A 21,091-nucleotide genomic window follows, 5' to 3' on the forward strand; every position below is an offset into this window, starting at 1 on the left:
TTATTCACTTCTTTGTCCTTTCTTAGATTATGTTCTGTTTAATAGCATGCTGCTGTTTATTCAGCTTCTAAGGATATTAATGACAACTTTTGGAACTCTCACCTGTCTGTAATGTGTTTCCTTACTTGGAGTTCCTTTTATGTTTGTATTCATGTTTATATTTCCTCAAATATCTGGTGGTTGGACTGTTAATTTGTATTTAAGATAGAGGCATGAAACTGAATTAGAACCATTTTATGTGCAGTGGTGGGTTTCAGCTGCAAGAAAATGTCGGGCCTTCGAGGTGTTTCTGTTTCCTTTTGGGGCCCGTGGGGGCCAGCCTGCTGGCTGACGGCCTCTCCGCTTCTGCGGACACTCGGGTGTTGGTCCCCTCCCGCCTGCTGGACCAGTCCCTCTTGTCCGCTTTCACCTTTATGAAGCCGCTCAGCTCTGTTGCTCTGTTGCGTTTGTCTTTGCGCATCGATTTCTGCTCTTTCATTCATCTGTAGTCATCGTAGTGTTGTCTACAGAAGGCACAGAGAATAAGAGATGTATTCAGCATACTGTGAGATTTACCAGGAAGTTGGTGGATGGTGACGGCCATCTTCCCGATCTTTGCTCACTGTTTGTAATGATCATTAAAAGAAAACTCTATAGCATTCTGCAACATGGGCTTCCCTGGTGGCTCAGACAGTAAAGAATCTGCCTGCAGTTCGGGAGACCCAGGTTTGATCCCTGGGTTAGGAAGATCCCCTGGAAAAGGGAATGGCAACCCGCTTCAGTACTCTTGCCTGGAAAATTCCGTGGACTGAGGAGTCTGGCAGGATACAGACCGTGGGGTTACAAAGAGTTGGTCATGACTGAGCAAATATGGACAGATAATAGCATCTGCTGAGTAAAGTTACCGTGGTTTACCTGACTTTTCTTCTCTATGGCTTTAGGCAACTCCTGATTAAAATGCATCATTAACAGTCACATCATATAATCAGACATTACATGAAAAAAATGCAGAAGGAAGGCTGTGTACCTAAGCTCTACTCATTGATTTTTAAATTTAAAAAGTTGATCGAAACTTGTCAATATATATTTGTGTATTAAAAGTATCACAGTGTTTTCTCTTCAACATTTGTCTGTTGTCATTCTTTGAAGAAAATATGAGTATTTGTTAATTGATAATTAACTGTGCTGGTGTGTTTTGTGATTCACTCTTATATATAAGAAGTTTACATTTTGATAAACAATTAAAACCTTTGGATAGATTTTAAATATACATACCTTAATTTGAAAAGGAGTACAGATTTTATTTTGTTCAGTTGATTTTGGATTTAGCATTATGCTTTCATAAAGTTAATTATATTTGTGTCTAGCAAAATGAATTGAAAGGAATTTTAAATTATTTGTGTTTTTGATACTTAAATGCTATTTGTAATAACAGTTTTTAAAATAGGCTTACTTGTAATGATATTTATTTTGAAATTTATCATCTTACATAAACATCAGTTTCTGAAGATATAATTCTGTTTTTTATATATTCAGTTCAGTAGTACTTGAAAAGAAATGATTGTGTCTTTATGTCTTTGTTTTAAAAGCTTTTTAAAATTAGTTTTTATTTTATATTGTCTCTTATATCAGTGGTAAATGTTTATTCAATGAGAGCTTCTGGTGCACTCAGACGATACCTACCATGAAATGGGGCTCAGTGATGTTAAGTGTTTCTAACATGAAATAGCAGTGTGTAATGAATAAACTTTATAATGGAATTTTGGATTCTGATTATTTTATGAAAGCTAATAATGGATTATATGTAAAATTTTACTGTAACAGTAAAGAGAATGTGGGTATTATTATTTTTTACCCTCCAGGATCAATCTATTTGAAATAATATAAATTTGATGTTTATTTTGCTGTCTTGTTTCTCTGTTCTAAATTATACATACATACATATATATATATATATATAGACACATTTTTAAGTTATAATTATTATTATTTTACAGTTACCTGCCATGGTTTGAAGTATATTACAAGCTTCTAAATACTCTGGCAGATTACTTGACTAAGGAACTGGTAAGCTCTGTGTTTTTCCCTATTTTAAAAATTGTGGTAAAATGCACACAATATGAAATTTACCATTTGAACCATCTTTAAATGTACAGTTCTGTACCATTAAGTGCATTCATATTGTTTTGCAGTCAATACCAACATCTTTATAACCTTTTTACTTCCCAAATTAAATCTCTGTACCCATTAAACTAAAAGATACTTGGTCCTTGTTTGCAAGGAAAGCTTTGATAAACCTAAACAGCATACTAAAAGCAGAGACATCACTTTGGCAACAAAGGTCTGTCTAGTCAAAGCTGTGGTTTTTCCATTAGACTTTTACGTATGTGAGAATTGAACCATATAAAAGGCTGAGCACTGAAGAATTGATGCTTTCAAATTGTATTGGAGAAAACCCTTGAAAGTCCCTTGGACAGCAAGGAGATCAAACCAGTCCATTCTAAAGGAAATCAACCCTAAATATTCATTGGAAGGACTGATGCTGAAGCTGAAGCTCCAGTACTTTGGCCACCTGGTACGAAGAGCCTACTCACTGGAAAAGACCCTGATCTGGGGAAAGATTGAAGGCGGGAGGAGAAGGGGCCAACAGAGGTTGAGATGGTTGGATGGCATCACTGACTCAATGGAAGAGTTTGAGCAAACTCCAGGAGATAGTGAAGGACAGGAAAGCCTGGTGTGTTGCAGTCCGCAGGTTCGAAGAGAATTGGACATGACTGAGCGACTGAACGACAGCAGCCACCTCCTATAAGAAGAATGATACCATACAGACCCTTCTGTGACTGGCTTATTTCACCTCATGTTTCTGAGTTCCATCCATATTGTGGTGTATGTCAGCGTCCCCTTCCTGTTTAAGGTTGGGCACTATTCTGTCACTCAGACAGTACGTTTCATTTATTCATATGTAGATGAACAGTTGGGTTGCTTCCATCTTTGGGCTCTTGTGAGCAAAGCTGCTGTGAACATGGGTGTGCAAATACCTGCTTGAGTCTGTGTATTCAGATCTTTTGAGTATATATCCAGAAGCAGAATTGCTGAATAGTATTGTAATGCTATGCTTAATTTTCTGAAGCACTGCCGTAATGTTTTCCACAGTGGTTTCATAAATTTACATTCCCACCAGCAACACGCAGGTTTCCAGTTTTCCCACACCCTCCCTGAGACTTCTTATTTTTTGTGTTGTTTTCATAATTGCCATTCTAATGGGTGTGAAGTAGTATATGATTGTGGTTTTAATGTGCATTTCCCTAAAGATTAGCAATATAGAGTCTTTTCCTGTGTTTATTGCTTATTAAAGATCTTCTTTGCTGAAATATTTATTCCAGTCCTTTGCCATTTTTAAACTGTATTTTCATATTGTTGTTGAGGAATCGGAGCTTTTTATATATTCAGATATTGTCAGATACGTCATCTGCAAATATTTTCTCGCATTCCATGGGTTGCCTTTTTACTTTGTTGATAGTGTCCTTTGCTGTACAAAATTTTTTAACTTTAAAGAAGAATAATTTATCTATTTTTTTTTCTTCTGTTGTTTTGTGCTTTTGGTATCATGTCAAGAAATAATTTTCAAATACCGTGCCATGAAGCTGTCTTTTTTCCTTTCAAAAGATTTAGTTCTTACATTTATTTTTATATCTTTATCCTTTTTTCTTAAAAAAGTAAATGCAAAACAGAAACTGAAGTTTGCTTTGAATTAACGAACATCTGTGGGATGATAATTTTTAAAACATAAAATAAAGTGTTTAGTCATTCAGTTGTGTCTGCCACTTTAACCCCACGGACGTGTAGCCCACCATACTCTTATCTCTAAGAATGATCTTTCTGAAACCTGATTATGTCCTTTTACTGCTTGTAAAGCTTTCAGTGCCTTCTTTCTTTCTTAGAATGAAATTTAAAGTGTGCAGACTAACACATTAGAAGCTTCGTGATCTGGCATCTGATAGTCCTTCCTGGCTTGTCTGCTCCCCCTTCCCTACACCTGATGGGCCATCCCGTTATTTGGAGCTACTTAAATTTCCTAGGACATAACTCCACGCAGTTGTCTTTCGGGAGTTTAGGTCACTCGCTCGTGATTACTGGTAAAACACTCAACTTTTAAGTTTCAAAGTAAATATCTTTAAAAACAGACCTAAATTCAGTGCAAATACTACTCCAGATACTTTTTACTAAATAGAATTTAAATGCATTATTAATAAATTAAGACAATGTATTATTAATACATTAATAAAATAGATTTAGGGTGAGCAGTCTCGTGATTTGGCAATCAGATTTTATTATTATAATAGCAGTAGTGTTTTACTGTTTGTCAAAAGTCCAGAGTTTGTGTGCATGTATGTAAATATTTCCTTCTCTACCCTTGATGTGCTTAATTCTGTGAAATGTTCATTAGAAGGTCATTTTACACTTGAGCAATTTTATGTTTCAGATATTCAGTCATTCATCTTCCTAAGAAAATGACTGGGAATAACTGGAAATACTCAATTATTGCATTGAAAACTCAAAACCAGAATTCAGTTTCATGATAATTTCTGGTTCTTTGTGTTTTTGAGTAAACATGTGGAACCAACATCACTCATATTAATTGTCCCAAGTTTTGATTACTTTCAGGAACTCATTGATGCTTTACTGTATGGCATGTGCTTCCTAAGACTGCATGTAATACTGGAAGATAGAAAAGAAAATACTATGGTTTTCTTAGAAGAGGAAATGAAGGAGACTACATTGCTCATTAGAGGGAAAAATATTTTAAGTTCATAGTATTAGTTCAGTTCGGTCGCTCAGTTGTGTCCGACTCTCCACGAACCCATGAATCACAGCACGCCAGGCCTCCCTGTCCATCACCAACTCCCAGAGTTCACTCAAACTCATGTCCACAGAGTCGGTGATGCCATCCAGCCATCTCATTCTCGGTCGTCCCCTTCTCCTCCCGCCCCCAACCTTTCCCAGCATTAGTTCAGTAGCTGGAAATAAATGTGTGAGTGTAATAATTTCATTTTTAATCCAGTGCCACAGGTTATTTATTAATAGATTGGAATTTAGATTTCAGTATCAGTTATCCTTATCTGATCAATATCAGGCAACTGCCAAGACCTATAAAATGCTAGACTTTAAAAAAATGTATGTAACTATAAGAATTTTGTATAGAAAACATCAATATCTTCCAGAATACCCTGTGGTGTATTTCACTGCCTGAATGGTCCAGTGATGAATGCTTTAATGTCCATCTTTTTAGGTAATTCTAGAGAGAATTCCAGATAGGCAGTTTTGAGTGCACACTTTTGCAAACATTTATAGAGATCTGAATTAAGTTTTCATAGTCAAGTTAGAAGAGAAATTGGGGGAAATCATGGGTCTCATCCATATCCCTTAAAATGATTTCCTGATTTTGCCTTTATTCTCCCACCGTAATAAAGAAAGACTGGAAAGTACTGTGTATATGCAAAGCTTCCTTCTTGTGTTCATTATTGGATTTGTATGTGAAGTTCAGAAAAGTGAAGTGTGCACATCAGGGTACATTCAGTTCAGTTCAGTCACTCAGTCGTGTCCGACTCTCCGCGACCCCATGAATCACAGCACGCCAGTCCTCCCTGTCCATCACCAACTCCCGGAGTTCACTCAAACTCATGTCCATAAAGTCGGTGATGCCATCCAGCCATCTCATTCTCTGTTGTCCCCTTCTCCTCCCGCCCCCAATCTTTCCCAGCATCAGTCTTTTCCAGTGAGTCAACTCGTTGCAGTGTACATTACTGTTATGCAAATCCTATAAAGTAGATGTGTTATACATTTTATATAAACCCATTTACTCCTTGAAAGGAAAGTTATGACCAACCTTGATAATATATTAAAAAGCAGAGATGTTACTTTGCCAACAAAGGTCCGTCTAGTCAAGGCTATGGTTTTTCCCGTGGTCATGTATGGATGTGAGAGTTGGACTGTGAAGAAAGCTGATCACCGAAGAATTGATGCTTTTGAAGTGTGGTGTTGGAGAAGACTCTTGAGAGTCCCTTGTACCGCACGGAGATCCAACCAGTCCATTCTAAGGAAGATCGATCCTGGGTGTTCATTGGAAGGATTGATGCTAAAGCTGAAACTGCAATACTTTGGCCACCTCATGCGACGAGTTGACTCACTGGAAAAGACTCTGATGCTGGGAAAGGTTGGGGGAGGGAGGAGAAGGGGACGACCGAGAATGAGATGGCTGCATGGCATCACTGACTCTGTGGACATGAGTTTGAGTGAACTCCGGGAGTTGGTGATGGACAGGGAGGCCTGGCGTGCTGTGATTCATGGGGTCGCGGAGAATTGGACACGACTGAGCGACTGAACTGAACTGAACTGAACTGAACTGAACTGATTTATCATGGGCTGAGGAGCCAGGAGCTACCTAGAAGAGAAATGTTCAGAATATTGCATCTTGCATCAAAGTTGCATCTTAGCACACCAGTCTTACTTCAGTTGTACCTGTTTCTTAAAAATTAAGTTTGTGATTTTAAAATTAAAATGGAAAATGCAAGTGCTCCTCTTGCACCAGTTATCCAAGTTGCAAATGCAAAGGAAAAATTCTTAAAGCAAATTAAAAGTACTACATAAGTGAAGACAGAAATCAGAAAGCAAAACAGCCTTATTTATTGCTGATATGGGGAGAGCCTTAGTGGTCTAAATAGATAGTCAGACTAGATGTCACAACATTCCTTCAAGCCAAAGCCCAATCCAGAGCAAGCCCCTACCTCTCTTCAGTTCTCTGGAGGTTGAGAGAGCTGAAGAGGCTGCAGAAGGAAAGGTCAAAGCTGGCACAGGTCGGTTCATGAGGATTAAGGAAGGAGGCTGTCTCCATAACATTAAAGTATAAGGTAAAGCAGCACTTGCTGCAAGTTATCCAGAAGACCTAGCTAAGATAATTCATGAGGGTGGCTGCCCTGAACAACAGGTTTTCAGTGTAGATGAAGGTGAAACAGTCTTCTATAGGAAGATGCCATCTCGGACTTTCATAGGCAGAGAGAAGAGGTCAATGCCTTGTTTCAGAGCTTCAGGGGACAGGCTGACTCACTTGTTAGGGGCTAATGCAGCTGGTGACTTGAAGTCGAAGCCAGTGTTCATTTACCCTCTGAAAATCCTGGAATCTCCTAAGAATTATGCACAATCTGTGCTCTACAAATAGACTAACAGCACATCTGTTGACAGCATGGTTTACTGAATATTTTAAACCCAGTGTTGAGACATACTGCTCAGAAGAAAAATTGCTTTCAAAATATTACTGTTCATTGACAATGCACCTGGTCACCCAAGAGCTTTTTTATTTATTATTTATTTTAATTGGGGGCTAATTACTTTACAGTATTGTGGTGATTTTTGCCATACATTGACATGAATCAGCCATGGGTGTACATGTGTCCCCAGGTCCTGAACCCTGCTCCTGACTCCCTCCCCATCCCATCCCTCTGGGCTGTCCCAGTGCTATGGCTTTGAGTGCCCTGGTTCATGCATCGAACTTGGACTTCACCCAAGAGCTTTGATAGACATGGACGACACTATTGTTTTGGTTTTTTTTTCTTTCATGCCTGGTAACACACCATTTATTCTTCAGCCCATTGATCAAGGAGTAATTTTGACTTTTTATTATTATCATTATTTAAACTTTATTATATTTATTAGTTATTAAGTCGTATTATCATATTATTTAAAAAATAGCAGGAGATGCAGGAGACACTGATTTGATCCCTGGGATGGGAACATCCCCTAGAGAAGGAAATAGCAACCCACTCCAGTATCCTTTTTTTTTCAACTTTTTCCACTCCAATGTTCTTCCCTGGGAAATCCCACGGACAGAGGAGCCTGGTAGGCTACTGTTCAAGGGGTCACAGAGTCTGGCACAACTTAGTGGCTGAGCACACACACCACACATTTAAAAAGTACATTTCAGAAGACTGCTGCTGCCATAGGTATTGATTCCTCTGATGGATCCGGGCAAAGTAAATTGAAAACCCTCTGGAAAGGATTCACCGTTTTAGATCCTATTAAGAACGATTTCGATTCATGCAGAAAGGTCAAAATATCAATGTACACTGGAGCTTAAGTGAGTTAATTCCAACCCGGTTGGATGACTTTAAGTTGGCGGGATTCAGGCCTTCACTGGTGGAAGTAACTGCAGATGTGGCAGAAATAGCAAGAGAACTAGAAGTGGAGCCTGAAGATGTGTCTGAGTTGCTGCAGTCTCATAATAAAACTTGGACAGATGAGTTACCTGTTATGGATGGCTTTTTGAGATGGAATCCGGATGCTGTGAAGACTTGAAATGACAACAGAGGATTCAAAACATTGCGTGAGCTTCATTGATAAAGCAGCAGCAGGGTTTGAGAGGATCGCTCCAGTTTTGAAGGAAGTTGTGCTGTGGGTGAATGCTGTCAGCAGCGCTGCAGGCTGCAGAGAAATGGTTCACGAAAGGGGGGGTCAGTTGATGCCGCAAACTTCGCGTGGTCTCAGTTTAGACATCGGCACAGCCACCCGCCTTCAGCGCCCACCACCCTGATCCGTCGGCGCCGTCAGCATCGAGGCCAGACCCTCCACCAGGGAAAAGATCATGACGCGCTGAAGGCTCAGACGGTGGTTAGCATTTTTTAGCAATAAAGTATTTTAACTTAAAGTATGATTGTTTTAAGACGTGATGTATTATACATTTAATAGACTACAGAGTAGTGTAAACACAACTTTTATATGCACTAGGAAGCCAAAACAGTCATGAGACTCATGTTATTAGAATATTCGCTTGTTTGCGCTGGTCTAGAGCTGCACCCGCCGTTTCTCCAGGGTCTTCCTGTATGTAAAACGTGTCTGACATGAGTAGGCGCAGCAAATGATTTTGTCAAGCTGTTTGAATTGTTTTTACTTAATTGCTATTTCATTTATAAAATGCACTTTTTTTTTTAACTCTAGGAAGACGATTTGAATGAAACTCTGAGATCTCTCTATAACCATCCAGTACCGAAGGCAAACACCCCTGTCAACCTGAGTGTGGTGAGCACTGAGTCTGTATTTGATGCTTTGAGCCACAGTGGCATAGAAACCCCGCCGAGTCACCTCCTGGGGAGACTTTACTGCCGATAATGATTTTACCATCTGGTGATATCGAGTCTCTCTGATACGCTTTAACTATCATAACATGATTTGTTAGAGGTATATTTTGGTAGTTGTTAAATCACAGATTTTTAAAAAATATGTATGCTAAAAGTAACCAAATTGGTGAGAATATTTTGATTGTGAGGAACATTGGTTTTCAGGTAGAATCTATCCATAATAAGGACCGCCCCCTTCTCCCCCGCCAAACATTGAGTGTAGCCCACCAGGCTGCTCTGTCCATGGGATTCTCCAGGCAAGAATACTGGAGTGGGTTGCAATTCCCTCACCCGGGGATCTTCTCGACCCAAGGATTGGACCTGGATCTCCTTCATTGCAGGCAGGTTCTTTACCATCTGATCCACCAGGGAAGCCCCCTGTGCACAGTACCCCTCATAAAATGAAAACAGGACATAGTAAGCATTGAGAGTACACCACGGAACCAACTAATGACAAGGATTCTGCGTGAAAAATCTCCCTTTTCCCATTCTTCAATACATCTGTTAGTGTAATCACCAAACGCTAGAAATAAAATGGAGTTTGTCGAAGAAGTAAGCATTGGTGGTATAGATTATTTACTACTGAAACTTTTAGTAAACTGTGCTGTGTATAACTAAAATCATACTAGTACTTTGGGAGGCTCTGTAAGTGTTCAGCATTAATAACCACAAAATACAGATGTTTTAATTAATTTGGCATACCAAATAGAATATTGAAATTTACCTATGTTGATTTTGCTTCTTCCAAAGTAACAGTAAAATATCCTAATTAAGAAAGGAAAATACATAATGATGCAGGAGAAATTGAAGGAAAAAGCAGTGTGAAATGTCTATAACATTGTTAATAGGTCTTTTGGAGTTTTTTGCAAGATCAAGAAATTGTTAGCCATTTTATATTCTTTCTATGGTAATAAGTTTCTTCTTGCTTGAATGTCTCCCTGTCACGTCTTCTGATAACAGCGTTTTCTCTCTTCCTGTTTCTAGTGTCAGCGCCAAGTCTGGGTGCTGACACTTACTAACAGTCAGTAGTCTACAGTTTCTCCTCCTCGTCCTTCCTGTAAAAGGCTGTCAGATTAAACCCTGCAACTATATAAGGGTTTCCCCAGTTGCTCAGTGGTAAAGAACCTGCCTGCCAATGCAGGAGACCCAGGAGACCTGGGTTTTATCCGTAGGTCGGGAAGATCCCGTGGAGGAGGAAATGGCAACCCACTCCAGTATTCTTGGCTTCCCTGGTAGCTCAGATGGTAAAGAACCTGCCTGCAATGCCAGAGACCTGGGTTCGATTCCTGGGTTGGGAAGATCCCCTGGAGGAGGGCATGGCATGGCAACCCACTCCAGTATTCTTGCCTGGAGAATCCCATGGACAGAGGAGCCTGGTGGGCTGTAGTCCATGGGGTCTCAAAAGAGTCTGATGACTGAGCATGCATTCATGCAACTATTAAGCTATAAAGCACCCTGACGAAAACCTTTAATAGTTCCCCTATTTTCTGTAGAATTTGTCCAGACTCTTGGCCTTTCCGGACCACCCACTTGTTAGCCTCTGTCCAACTTTTCACTTTTCCATCTCACTTTTCTCCCCCTAAGTTGATTCTCTACGCTGGTCACAGTGTTGTGTTCATCCATCTTCTTGAGTGGACTCTGTGCTTTCCTGGTGGCGCACCTTCCCCTCTTACCTGACGCCTCTGTGTGGACCACCCAGCTTTATTCTGGTGCTGGCTCAGGCCCCACCTTTGTGAGCCACCTTCCCCTCTTACTGATGCGTCTGTGTGGACCTCCCGCCTTCACGCTGGAGCTGGCTCAGGCCCCACCTTTGTGAGAGGTTTCCTTGTCCGGCAGCACAGGGTGTCCTCTGCCCCTTTGTCTGCATCCTCACGTGTTGCTTAGTGTCCTGGTGGAAATGTTCAGCAGTCAGGGGCTGGAAAGCACAGGATAACCTGGAATTTTCCACCCTTATCTGGGAGTTGTCTAAAGACGTGGTTGTAGGCCTGGGTGATTTAAAGGCCAGGATGCAGAGAGGATGGAGCAGTGGTGAGGGCCAGGTGTGTGGAGAGGAGAGCAATCAGGGAGGAGGGGCTGGAGGATGGGGAGCAGTCAGGGAGGAGGGGCTGGAGGACGAGGAGCAGTCAGGGAGGAGGGGCTGGAGGATGGGGAGCAGTCAGGAGGAGGGGCTGGAGGACGGAGAGCAGTCAGGAGGAGGGGCTGGAGAACAAGGAGCAGTCAGGAGGAGGGGCTGGAGGACGGGGAGCAGTCAGGGAGGAGGGGCTGGAGGACGAGGAGCAGAGGGAGGAGGGGCTGGAGGGCGGGGAGCAGAGGGAGCAGGAGCTGGAGCACTGGGAGCAGTCAGGGAGAAGCTCAGATTTGTCCTCACTGAAGCCAGCAGAGTGTGGGTTCACAGTGAGCAGGAAGGAAGTAGAAACAACAATGAAAAATGCCCACGAGTAAGAAGAAAGACTCGGTTTTCTAAAAATCGGTGTTTTTCTTTAACAGAGTTGTATTTGTAATGTGATTCTAACACTTTATTAAATGGTGAATAAATATACTGCAGGTGCTAAGATCGTAGAGGCAGTTACTACAGAGAGTAGAGAAATAAAAGTGTATTCTCTAAGTTTGATTATCATACTTGTTCATGAGTAAATATCCTATAAAAATACATATCAGAAATATTGGACATTGACGAATTTCACCTTTATTGATAAGAAGTATAAGTCAAAGACGTCTAGGTTTCTTAATACCTGAAGACTAGATGATTTTGGTTTTTAAACAGAAGTCACTAAATGTGTGATATGAGGCAAACAAGTTAATTTTTTTGAGGTATTTAGATGTACCATGAAAAGCTATTTGAGCTGCCAGTAAATTGAAATTTTGCTTGATATGGAGAGGATTTTTATTATATCTGAAATAATCTTGATAAAGGAATTTGAATGACTGTGTTGTATTTCTAGCTATGATAGTTACTTTTATAATCTAAGCCTTACATGTAAGCTTTTGAATCAACAGTCTGTGAGCGGTTTCAAACCTTGTTTACCAGTTGTCAGTGCAGTATCTTCAGTTCAGTTCAGTTCAGTCGCTCAGTCGTGTCCAACTCTCCGCGACCCCATGAATCACAGCACGCCAGGCCTCCCTGTCCATCACCAACTCCCGGAGTTCACTCAAACTCATGTCCATCGAGTCGGTGATGCCATCCAGCCATCTCATTCTCTGTCGTTCCCATCTCCTCCCACCCCCAATCCCTCTGAGCATCAGAGTCTTTTCCAGTGAGTCAACTCGTCTCATGAGGTGGCCAAAGTATTGGAGTTTCAGCTTTAGCATCAGTCCTTCCAATGAACATCCAGGATTGATCTCCTTTAGAATGGACTGGTTGGATCTCCTTGCAGTCCAAGGGACTCTCAAGAGTCTTCTCCAACACCACAGTTCAAAAGCATCAATTCTTCGGCGATCAGCTTTCTTCACAGTCCAACTCTCACAGCCATACATGACCACGGGAAAAACCATAGCCTTGACTAGACGGACCTTTGTTGGCAAAGTAATGTCTCTGCTTTTTAATATGCTATCTAGGTTGGTCATAACTTTCCTTCCAAGGATCAAGGAGTCTTTTAATTTCATGGCTGCAATCAGCATCCGCAGTGATTTTGGAGCCCCAAAAAATAAAGTCTGACACTGTTTCCACTGTTTCCCCATCTATTTCCCATGAAGTGATGGGACCAGATGCCATGATCTTCGTTTACTGAATGTTGAGCTTCAAGCCAAACTTTTCACTCTCTCTTTCACCCTCATCAAGAGGCCTTTGAGTTCCTCTTCACTTTCTGCCATAAGGGTGGTGTCATCTGCATATCTGAGGTTATTGATATTTCTCCCGGCAATCTTGATTCCAGCTTGTGCTTCTTCCAGCCCAGTGTTCCTCATGATGTACTCTGCATGCAAGTTAAATATACAGGGTGACAATATACAACCTTGACTGGCAAATGTTGGATGAAAAAGTTTTGTGATGTCAGGTTAAAATTGATGGCCTTAGGCATTTTTGTCCTTCACAAATGGAAAAGAAATTTTTTTTTCAGATTAACTATTAGAAAAAATGACAAATCTTGAGAAACTACTGTGATTTTCTTATAATTTCATTTTCATGAATGTTCCATCACATGAGTTTTCAAGACTTGACATTACAGTCCATTAGAATGTCCCAGAGATTTTATGAAATGTTAATATCTAATGCCATGAACATTGCATTCGCTTGGCAAAACTCTATTAGCCTTTGCCCCGCTTCATTCCGTACTCCAAGGCTAAATTTGCCTGTTACTCCAGGTGTTTCTTGACTTCCTACTTTTGCATTCCAGTCCCTTATAATGTAAAGGACATCTTTTGGGGGTGTTAGTTCTATAAGGTCTTGTAGGTCTTCATAGAACTTTTCAACTTCAGCTTCTTCAGCATTGCTGATTGGGACATAGGCTTGGATTACCATGATATTGAATGGTTTGCCTTGGAAATGAACAGAGATCATTCTGTCGCTTTTGAGATTGCATCCAAGTACTGCATTTTGGGCTCTTTTGTTGACCATGACGGCTACTCCATTTCTTCTAAGGGATTCCTGCCCACAGTAGTAAATATAATGGTCATCTAAGTTAAATTCACCCATTCCAGTCCATTTTAGTTCACTGATTCCTAGCATGTGTACGTTCACTCTTGCCATCTCCTGTTTGACCACTTCCAATTTGCCTTGCTTCATGGACCTGACATTCCAGGTTCCCATGCAATATTGCTCTTTACAGCATCGGACCTTGCTTCAATCACCAGTCCCATCCACAACTGGGTATTGTTTTTGCTTTGGCTCCATCCCTTCATTCTTTCTAGTTATTTCTCCACTGATCTCCAGTAGCATGTTGGGCACCTACCGACCTGGGGAGTTCCTCTTTCGGTATCCTATCATTTTGCCTTTTAATACTGTTCATGGGGTTCTCAAGGCAAGAATACTGAAGTGGTTTGCCATTCCCTTCTCCAGTGGACCACGTTCTGTCAGACCTCTCCACCATGACCCGCCTATCCTGGGTGTCCCCACACGACATGGCTTAATTTCATTGAGTTAGACAGGGCTGTGGTCCTTGTGATCAGATTGGCTAGTTTTCTGTGATTATGATTTCAGTGTGTCTACCCTCTAATGCCCCCTCCCAATACCTACTGTCTTACTAGGTTTCTCTTACCTTGGTCGTGGGGTATCTCTTCACGGCTGCTGCAGCAAAACGCAGCCTCTGGTCCTCACCTTGGACGAGGGGTATCTCCTCACGGCCGCCCCTCCTGACCTTGAACGTGGAGTAGCTCCTCTCAGCCCTCCTGCACTCATGCAACCTCAGCTCTTTGGATGTGGGGTAGCTTCTCTCGGCCGCCACCCCGACCTCAGACGTGGGTAGCATATTAAAAAGCAGAGATATTACTTTGCCAACAAAGGTCCAGCTAGTCAAGGCTATGGTTTTTCCAGTGGTCATGTATGGATGTGAGAGTTGGACTGTGAAGAAAACTGATCGCCGAAGAATTGATGCTTTGAACTGTGGTGTTGGAGAAGACTCTTGAGAGTCCCTTGGACTGCAAGGAGGTCCAAACAGTCCATCCTAAAGGAGATCAGTTCTGGGTGTTCATTGGAAGGACTGATGTTAAAGCTGAAACTCCAATACTTTGGCCACCTCATGCGAAGAGTTGACTCATTGGAAAAGACCCTGATGCTGGGAGGGATTGGGGGCAGGAGGAGAAGGGGACGACAGAGGATGGGATGGCTGGATGGCATCACCGACTCGATGGACATGAGTTTGAGTGAACTCAGGGAGTTGGTGATGGACAGGGAGGCCTGGCGTGCTGTGATTCATGGGCTCGCAAAGAGTCGGACACGACTGAGTGACTGAACTGAACTGAACTGAATATCTAGTGCAACTGCTTGTTTTGAAAGTATATTTCAGAGTCATTAGATATCTACAGAATACTTTCAGTTGAGAATGAAAGAAAGTACTTCAAGATTTTTCTAGCATAAAACTAGCAAATCAGCATTTAAAATGCTTCAGGTATTTTCAGCAGATAATGTGGCTACATGGGTTTTTCTCAAATACACAGCAAATCGGTGTGTAAATTTCTCCTGTGAAAGTAAAATATTCATTTTTTTCTCTCATGTATTATAAGAACCAAGAGATATTTTTTGCCAGTGAGCAAGTTCTGAAAGAGCAGCCCTCCTTAGCGCGGGTGAGTTCAAAGGACATTGGTTTCTGAAAATCATTGGAAAAAATCACTGCAAAATCAGTTACTTCTATCACTGTCTTTCAGATTCACCCCAGTCCTTTGAGAAGTGGTAAATTTCCTTCTTAATCATTCAGATTATATTTTCTGTTTATACTATCTTTTAAGGCATAGCACTGTATTTCATAAAGTGAAATACCGTGCTATTAAAAATCTGTCCCAATAAAAGTAACTGATAAAGACTAGATCCACGCTCACCCTCACGTCAGGGGTGTTGTGTCCAGCTGGACTCGCTGCATGCATGCGGTCGCATGTTTTGTCACAAGGCTCTGGGACCTTGTTTTTCCGCCTATAAGTCATACGTTGTGGCTGTGCCCACTAGCCTTGCTCTGATGAGTTTGACGGTGCTCAGTATTTCTAGGATGATTTTCCCCCTTCAATCTTTAATTTTAGGATAATATTAACTAGGTCCTTATGTGAGATAGTAAAATGATTTTGGAGATTAATATGAACAGAAAATAAAATAATTTTGGTTATTGAATTGTACTGTGATTCTGTGTGGTAAGATCTGGAAACATTCTGTGACATGTCAGGATACATGGTGTGCCTTTTGTGTAAATATGTCTATGAACTAACTGCTGTATTGCTTTGAGTATTATAAAAGCTAATTAACATTTGTTTAGTGATATATATATAAGTCATGTTTTGGCATGAGAAATTACCTTTCAAGAAGTTTTAAATATTAAAAATTATTTTTTACTGATGCTTTCTAAATAATACAGTGGCTGATATGTACAGAAGAAATTTGTGATGACTCAGTCTTAATACATTTTGATATATTCTTGGATAAACAAGCCTTTTCTCAGGCTCCCTAAACCAAATGTGTTAAAATTATCTTTCTAACAGTAATATGCTTTTTTGGTCTTAATACACTTTTTCTAAGATTATTATTTCAATTTTAAAATGAAATATTTTTAATCAATACTTTTCATATAGAAACTTATTGTTAAATCTCCTGTAAACCTGCTAAGAATCTCTCAATTTCAACAAATCCTGGGCATCAGTCCTTGATTTCTCAATTTAGTTGATACATTTAAAAAATTTTAACCTCAAATTATACATAATGCTACCAAATTTTAATTCTCCTTTTCTTATGTGATTTATTTGCATTGACCAGCATTCCTGCTTCATTGCACCTGATGTAACTGGACTGCCAACCATCCCCGAGAATGTAAGTTTTCTATTCTACTGATACGAATTTTATTTATTTTGGTCTCACAGTCGAAGGATTTCTTGGTAGAGAAATAGAATACATTGTAACTGTTTGTGAGGAAAAAAATGAAAAAATTAAGAATAATGGCGTCATCTCTTTTTCTTTAGGTATCTGCTACTTTACCTCCTTTCCATCGATTATGGATAAGACAGATTATATGAGAAAACCTCTTTCTGCCATTTGAGATAGGTCAGTAGGATAGTCTGTACTCAGGCTCTGAGCTCCCTGGATCAAGTGGATGAGAGGTCTCAGTGCAGAGGTCTCCTGTGTTTTGGGGGAATGAGCCTGTGCAGTGGGAGGTTCTTTCAGGGAAATAGTCCTGTTAGTGAAATGGCTGTCGTGTTTAGGTTCCTTGTGTATATAGCTTGGCTCAAGTCTCAGATGTTGTCTACTCAGTATTACTCAGTAATACATGTTTTGTAAGGCTTGAAGGATACTACCAGAAATTATAAAATTGCCACATTTTACATTTAGAGTCCTGATGGTATCCTTGCTAGAAATATTTTCAGTGTTTTAGTGGTTATTGCAAGTTAAAATTCTGCAGAAAAGTTTACCTGGGTAAATATAATTGACAGGTACACTTTTGGATACTGTGTGAAAAGCAGATGTTTCCTTTCTTAAGTTTCTTTTTTTCCAGCTTCATTTTGGAAAGATAAAATGAACCACTATAAATAATTCTATCAGAAGGGAAGGAAACATCAACTCAGGAATATGTGTTATTTTTATATATATTGTACTCTGCTGTCCTGAAAACGAACCTACTGAGTGGTTTCCAAATGCACATGGGTTGTGAGTGAACGAGAAGACAGCTGTAGATTTCCTGATGTGGGAGCAAGGCTGCCAGTGGGGTTTTTAGTAGAGATGAGTTCTCTTGCCTCCTGTGAGTAGACTGCATGCAGCCTGAGGTAGACCATCAGACTCAGAGGTCACCTCCTAGGCCCTCAAGTCCTCTGGGGGCAGGACCTCCATTTGGGTGTCTGGAGGCTGACTGACTTGACATCTGCATGCCTGCCGCTCACTTAGAGGCTAGAAGGGAGGGACCCTGACTTGTATTAACAGCCCCGAGTTGAGGCTTTGAACCTTTCTTAAATTTACTAATAAAAAGCTAGCAGTTTGATTTAGCAGACTTCACTTTTTTTTTAAAGACTATGACTTTGAAAGTCTTAAAGACCCATTCTAAGGAAAAAGTGCCTCTGAGAGTAGAAACTTTTTTTTGGAACTGAGAAAAAAAAGGAAGTTTTTGTTTTACGTTGGTGAGGAGGCACAAGCTGGAATCAAGATTGTCGGGAGAAATATCAATAACCTCAGATATGCAGATGACACCACCCTTATGGCAGAAAGTGAAGAGGAACTCAAAAGCCTCTTGATGAAAGTGAAAGAGGAGAGTGAAAAGGTTGGCTTGAAGCTCAACATTCAGAAAACAAAGATCATGGCATCTGGTCCCATCACTTCACGGGAAATAGATGAAAAAACAGTGGAAACAGTGTCAGACTTTATTTTTTGGGCTCCAAAATCACTGCAGATGCTGACTGCAGCCATGAAATTAAAAGATGCTTACTCCTTGGAAGGAAAGTTATGACCAACCTAGATAGCATATTAAAAAGCAGAGACATTACTTTGCCAACAAAGGTCCGTCTAGTCAAGGCTATGGTTTTTCCCGTGGTCATATATGGCTGTGAGAGTTGGACTGTGAAGAAAGCTGATCGCCGAAGAATTGATGCTTTTGAAGTGTGGTGCTGGAGAAGACTCTTGAGAGTCCCTTGGACTGCAAGGAGATCCAACCAGTCCATTCTAAAGAAGATCAATCCTGGGTGTTCATTGGAAGGACTGATGCTAAAGCTGAAACTGCAATACTTTGGCCACCTCATGCGACGAGTTGACTCACTGGAAAAGACTCTTACGCTGGGAAGGATTGGGGGTGGGAGGAGAAGGGGACGACAGAGAATGAGATGGCTGGATGGCATCACCGACTCGATGGACATGAGTTTGAGTGAACTCAGGGAGTTGGTGATGGACAGGGAGGCCTGGCGTGCTGTGATTCATGGGGTCGCGGAGAGCCGGACACGACTGAGCGACTGAACTGAACTGAACTGATAGTCGATTAGCAAGGTTGTGATTGTTTCAGGTGAACAGCAGAGGGACTCAACCATCCATATACATGTATCCATGCTCTCCTAAGCCCCGCTGCCATCCAGGCTGCTATGTAACACTGAGCACAGTTCCACGTGCTGTACAGCAGATCCTTGTTTGTTATCCATTTTAAATAGAGCAGAGTGTACGTGGCCCTCCCAAACTCTCTAACTATCCTTCTCCCCAATAAGATATTTTATTTCTAAAAAGTCCTGTTCAGGGAAGAGAAAAGGAAAAGCACAGACCTATACATAAGGCAGCCTTTTGCATTGGGAAATAATTCCCCATCTCAAAATTATCTTTCTTTGAGATTACAGCAACAGTGTTAATGTTGAATGCCATAAAACTATTCTGCATTATGAACAGTGGAAATAGAAGGTGAGGTAGGCTTCAAATAGAGAAAACAGGAAATGAGTCTCTCCACCAAACTTGGCATCGCTTGCTGGTGGTCACATCTTCTGTTCAGATGCCCTGCTATGATTACCAGTTTCTCCTGAGAAAGTTTCTACCTCACAGAAATTGAAGAAACAATTGGATTTAGTGTTTTCTTGCTCAACTAAAGGTTTTGGTCTTCTGGGTCATAATCCCTCTACTCCTCCAGTTTTAGTTTATTGTCATCTCTTATATGTTGCTTTCTGATGCATTTGTTTGAGTACAGAAAATTAAAAATAAGAAGAGGTTCGAAAGTGAAAGTCTATATAGGCTACCCCAATTTTGTTCTTATGTGGGGAAAATAATTTTAAGTGTTAAGGAGTCGAATTAAATGGATACTTTTATTTGGTTATAGTGGTATAAAGCTGGCCCGACATGGAATATAAATGAGACCCCCCTTCCTAAAGACCCAGAGGTCTGCTTTATAAGCCCATCTCATTGCTGGGAAACCCCATGGTCAGAGGAGCCTGGTGGGCAGCAGTCCGTGAAATCACAGAAGAGTCGGACCCGACTTGGCGGCTAACCACCACCACCGTTCTGTGGTTACTTTGTATCAGTGCCTAGTCCAGAGCAGCAGCCCGCAGCCTTTTTGGCACAAAGGAGCAGTTCCGTGGAAGCCAGTTTTCCCATGAAGGACGGGAGGGGGAGGATGGTTTCAGGATAAGTCAAATGCATTACATTTACTGGGTACTTTATTTCTATTATTATTATGTTGTAATATATGAATGAGATAATCACACAGCTCACCAGGCATTAGATTCGCATAAGGAGCACCCACCCTAGACCCCTCCCATGCGCCGTCACTGTGGGGTTCAAGCTCCAAGGAGAATCTGATGCCACCACTGGTCTGGCAGGAGGCACAGCTCAGGTGGTTTGCCAGCAATGAAAAGCGTATGTCAGTATAGATGAAGCTTCTCCTTGTCTGTCTTCTGCCCACTTCCTGCTACCTGGCCCTGCTCCTAGCAGGCCATGGGCTGGTACAGGTCGATGACCAGGGTCTGGGGACCCCAATCTATCCTATCAAGCCATGGTATCCCTCGCTGAGTGGTTGGCACACAAGGAGAGACTCAGATGTGCTTTCTGGAGCAGCAGTTATCTGAGTTCAGGGTGCCTATAAGAAGCACCCGCAGTGCTTGTTGAGAAAAGGAATTCCCAAGGCTCCTCTCCCAGCGGGCCGGGTTGGAGCCCAGGAAACTGGCTTCTTGTACAGGTGTCTGGAGCCGGGGAGGGGGAGAGAGAGTGGTGATGCCCTGATTATCCTCGGAGGACACTTTCTCAGAGCAGGGCTGTGTTTCAAATAAGAACCGAAGGCTCCATGCTTGGCGTGGCAGCGGAACCAGAACTGCATTTAATTATTAGTCCTTTTCACTAACATCCTCTGAACGCGGGAGCCTGCGGTGGCCTTTGGCGCTGTCCCCGCACCTCACGCTGTTGTCTTTGCCTGTGCAGAGGAACCTCACGGAGTACTTCGTGGCCGTGGACGTCAACAACATGCTGCAGCTCTTCGCCAGCATGCTGCACGAGAGGCGCATCATCGTCACATCCGGGAAGCTCAGCACGGTGAGTACCACCGCCCCCCCCCCCCCCCCCCCCCCCCCCCCCCGCTCTGAGCATGCTCTGCAGGCGCCATCTGCATACCCTCCTGATAGGCGGCTTTAGTCCTCCGCCGCAGCACAAAGGTCTGATTTATGGAAGGCCTTTGCGGGTGCATTAAGTCAGGTTAATTATTTCTTCTTATCAGAAGATGAGAGGTTTTTTTTTTCTTCTTTTTTACCTTTTTCACTCTCTGGAGTTCATTTTAGTGCCTTCTACCATATAAAGAATTCTTAAGAGCTATTATGAGATCTTTATTATTCACTTGAGGCTCTTTTTCCATTGGAGCTACTTGAAAGAAATCAAG

At 41.6% G+C, this 21,091-nt stretch overlaps 1 protein-coding gene across 7 annotated transcripts in view; it reads left to right on the forward strand.

Annotated features, from left to right (window-relative positions):
* The window catches only part of DENND1B (DENN domain containing 1B), a 273,822-nt gene that overhangs the window by 130,606 nt on the left and 122,125 nt on the right, over positions 1 to 21,091 (forward strand). For 6 of the 7 annotated variants that reach the window (XR_008685007.2, XM_088845228.1, XM_055418975.2 and 3 more), the window contains 5 exons: positions 1,977 to 2,046; positions 8,968 to 9,048; positions 15,303 to 15,362; positions 16,534 to 16,587; positions 20,641 to 20,751. Coding sequence is in view for 6 of the 7 variants with exons in the window: in XM_088845228.1 (XP_088701354.1) it covers positions 1,977 to 2,046; positions 8,968 to 9,048; positions 15,303 to 15,362; positions 16,534 to 16,587; positions 20,641 to 20,751 (376 nt within the window). In the remaining variant the exon portion in view is untranslated. The remainder of the gene's footprint in view (positions 1 to 1,976; positions 2,047 to 8,967; positions 9,049 to 15,302; positions 15,363 to 16,533; positions 16,588 to 20,640; positions 20,752 to 21,091) is intronic. The other variant, XM_055418976.2, reaches the window with a different exon arrangement.

This window comes from Moschus berezovskii, chromosome 17 (assembly GCF_049115385.1).
Source record: "Moschus berezovskii isolate FMDL1 chromosome 17, NW_MosBer_1.0, whole genome shotgun sequence".
In the NCBI taxonomy this organism is placed as follows: Eukaryota; Metazoa; Chordata; class Mammalia; order Artiodactyla; family Moschidae; genus Moschus; species Moschus berezovskii.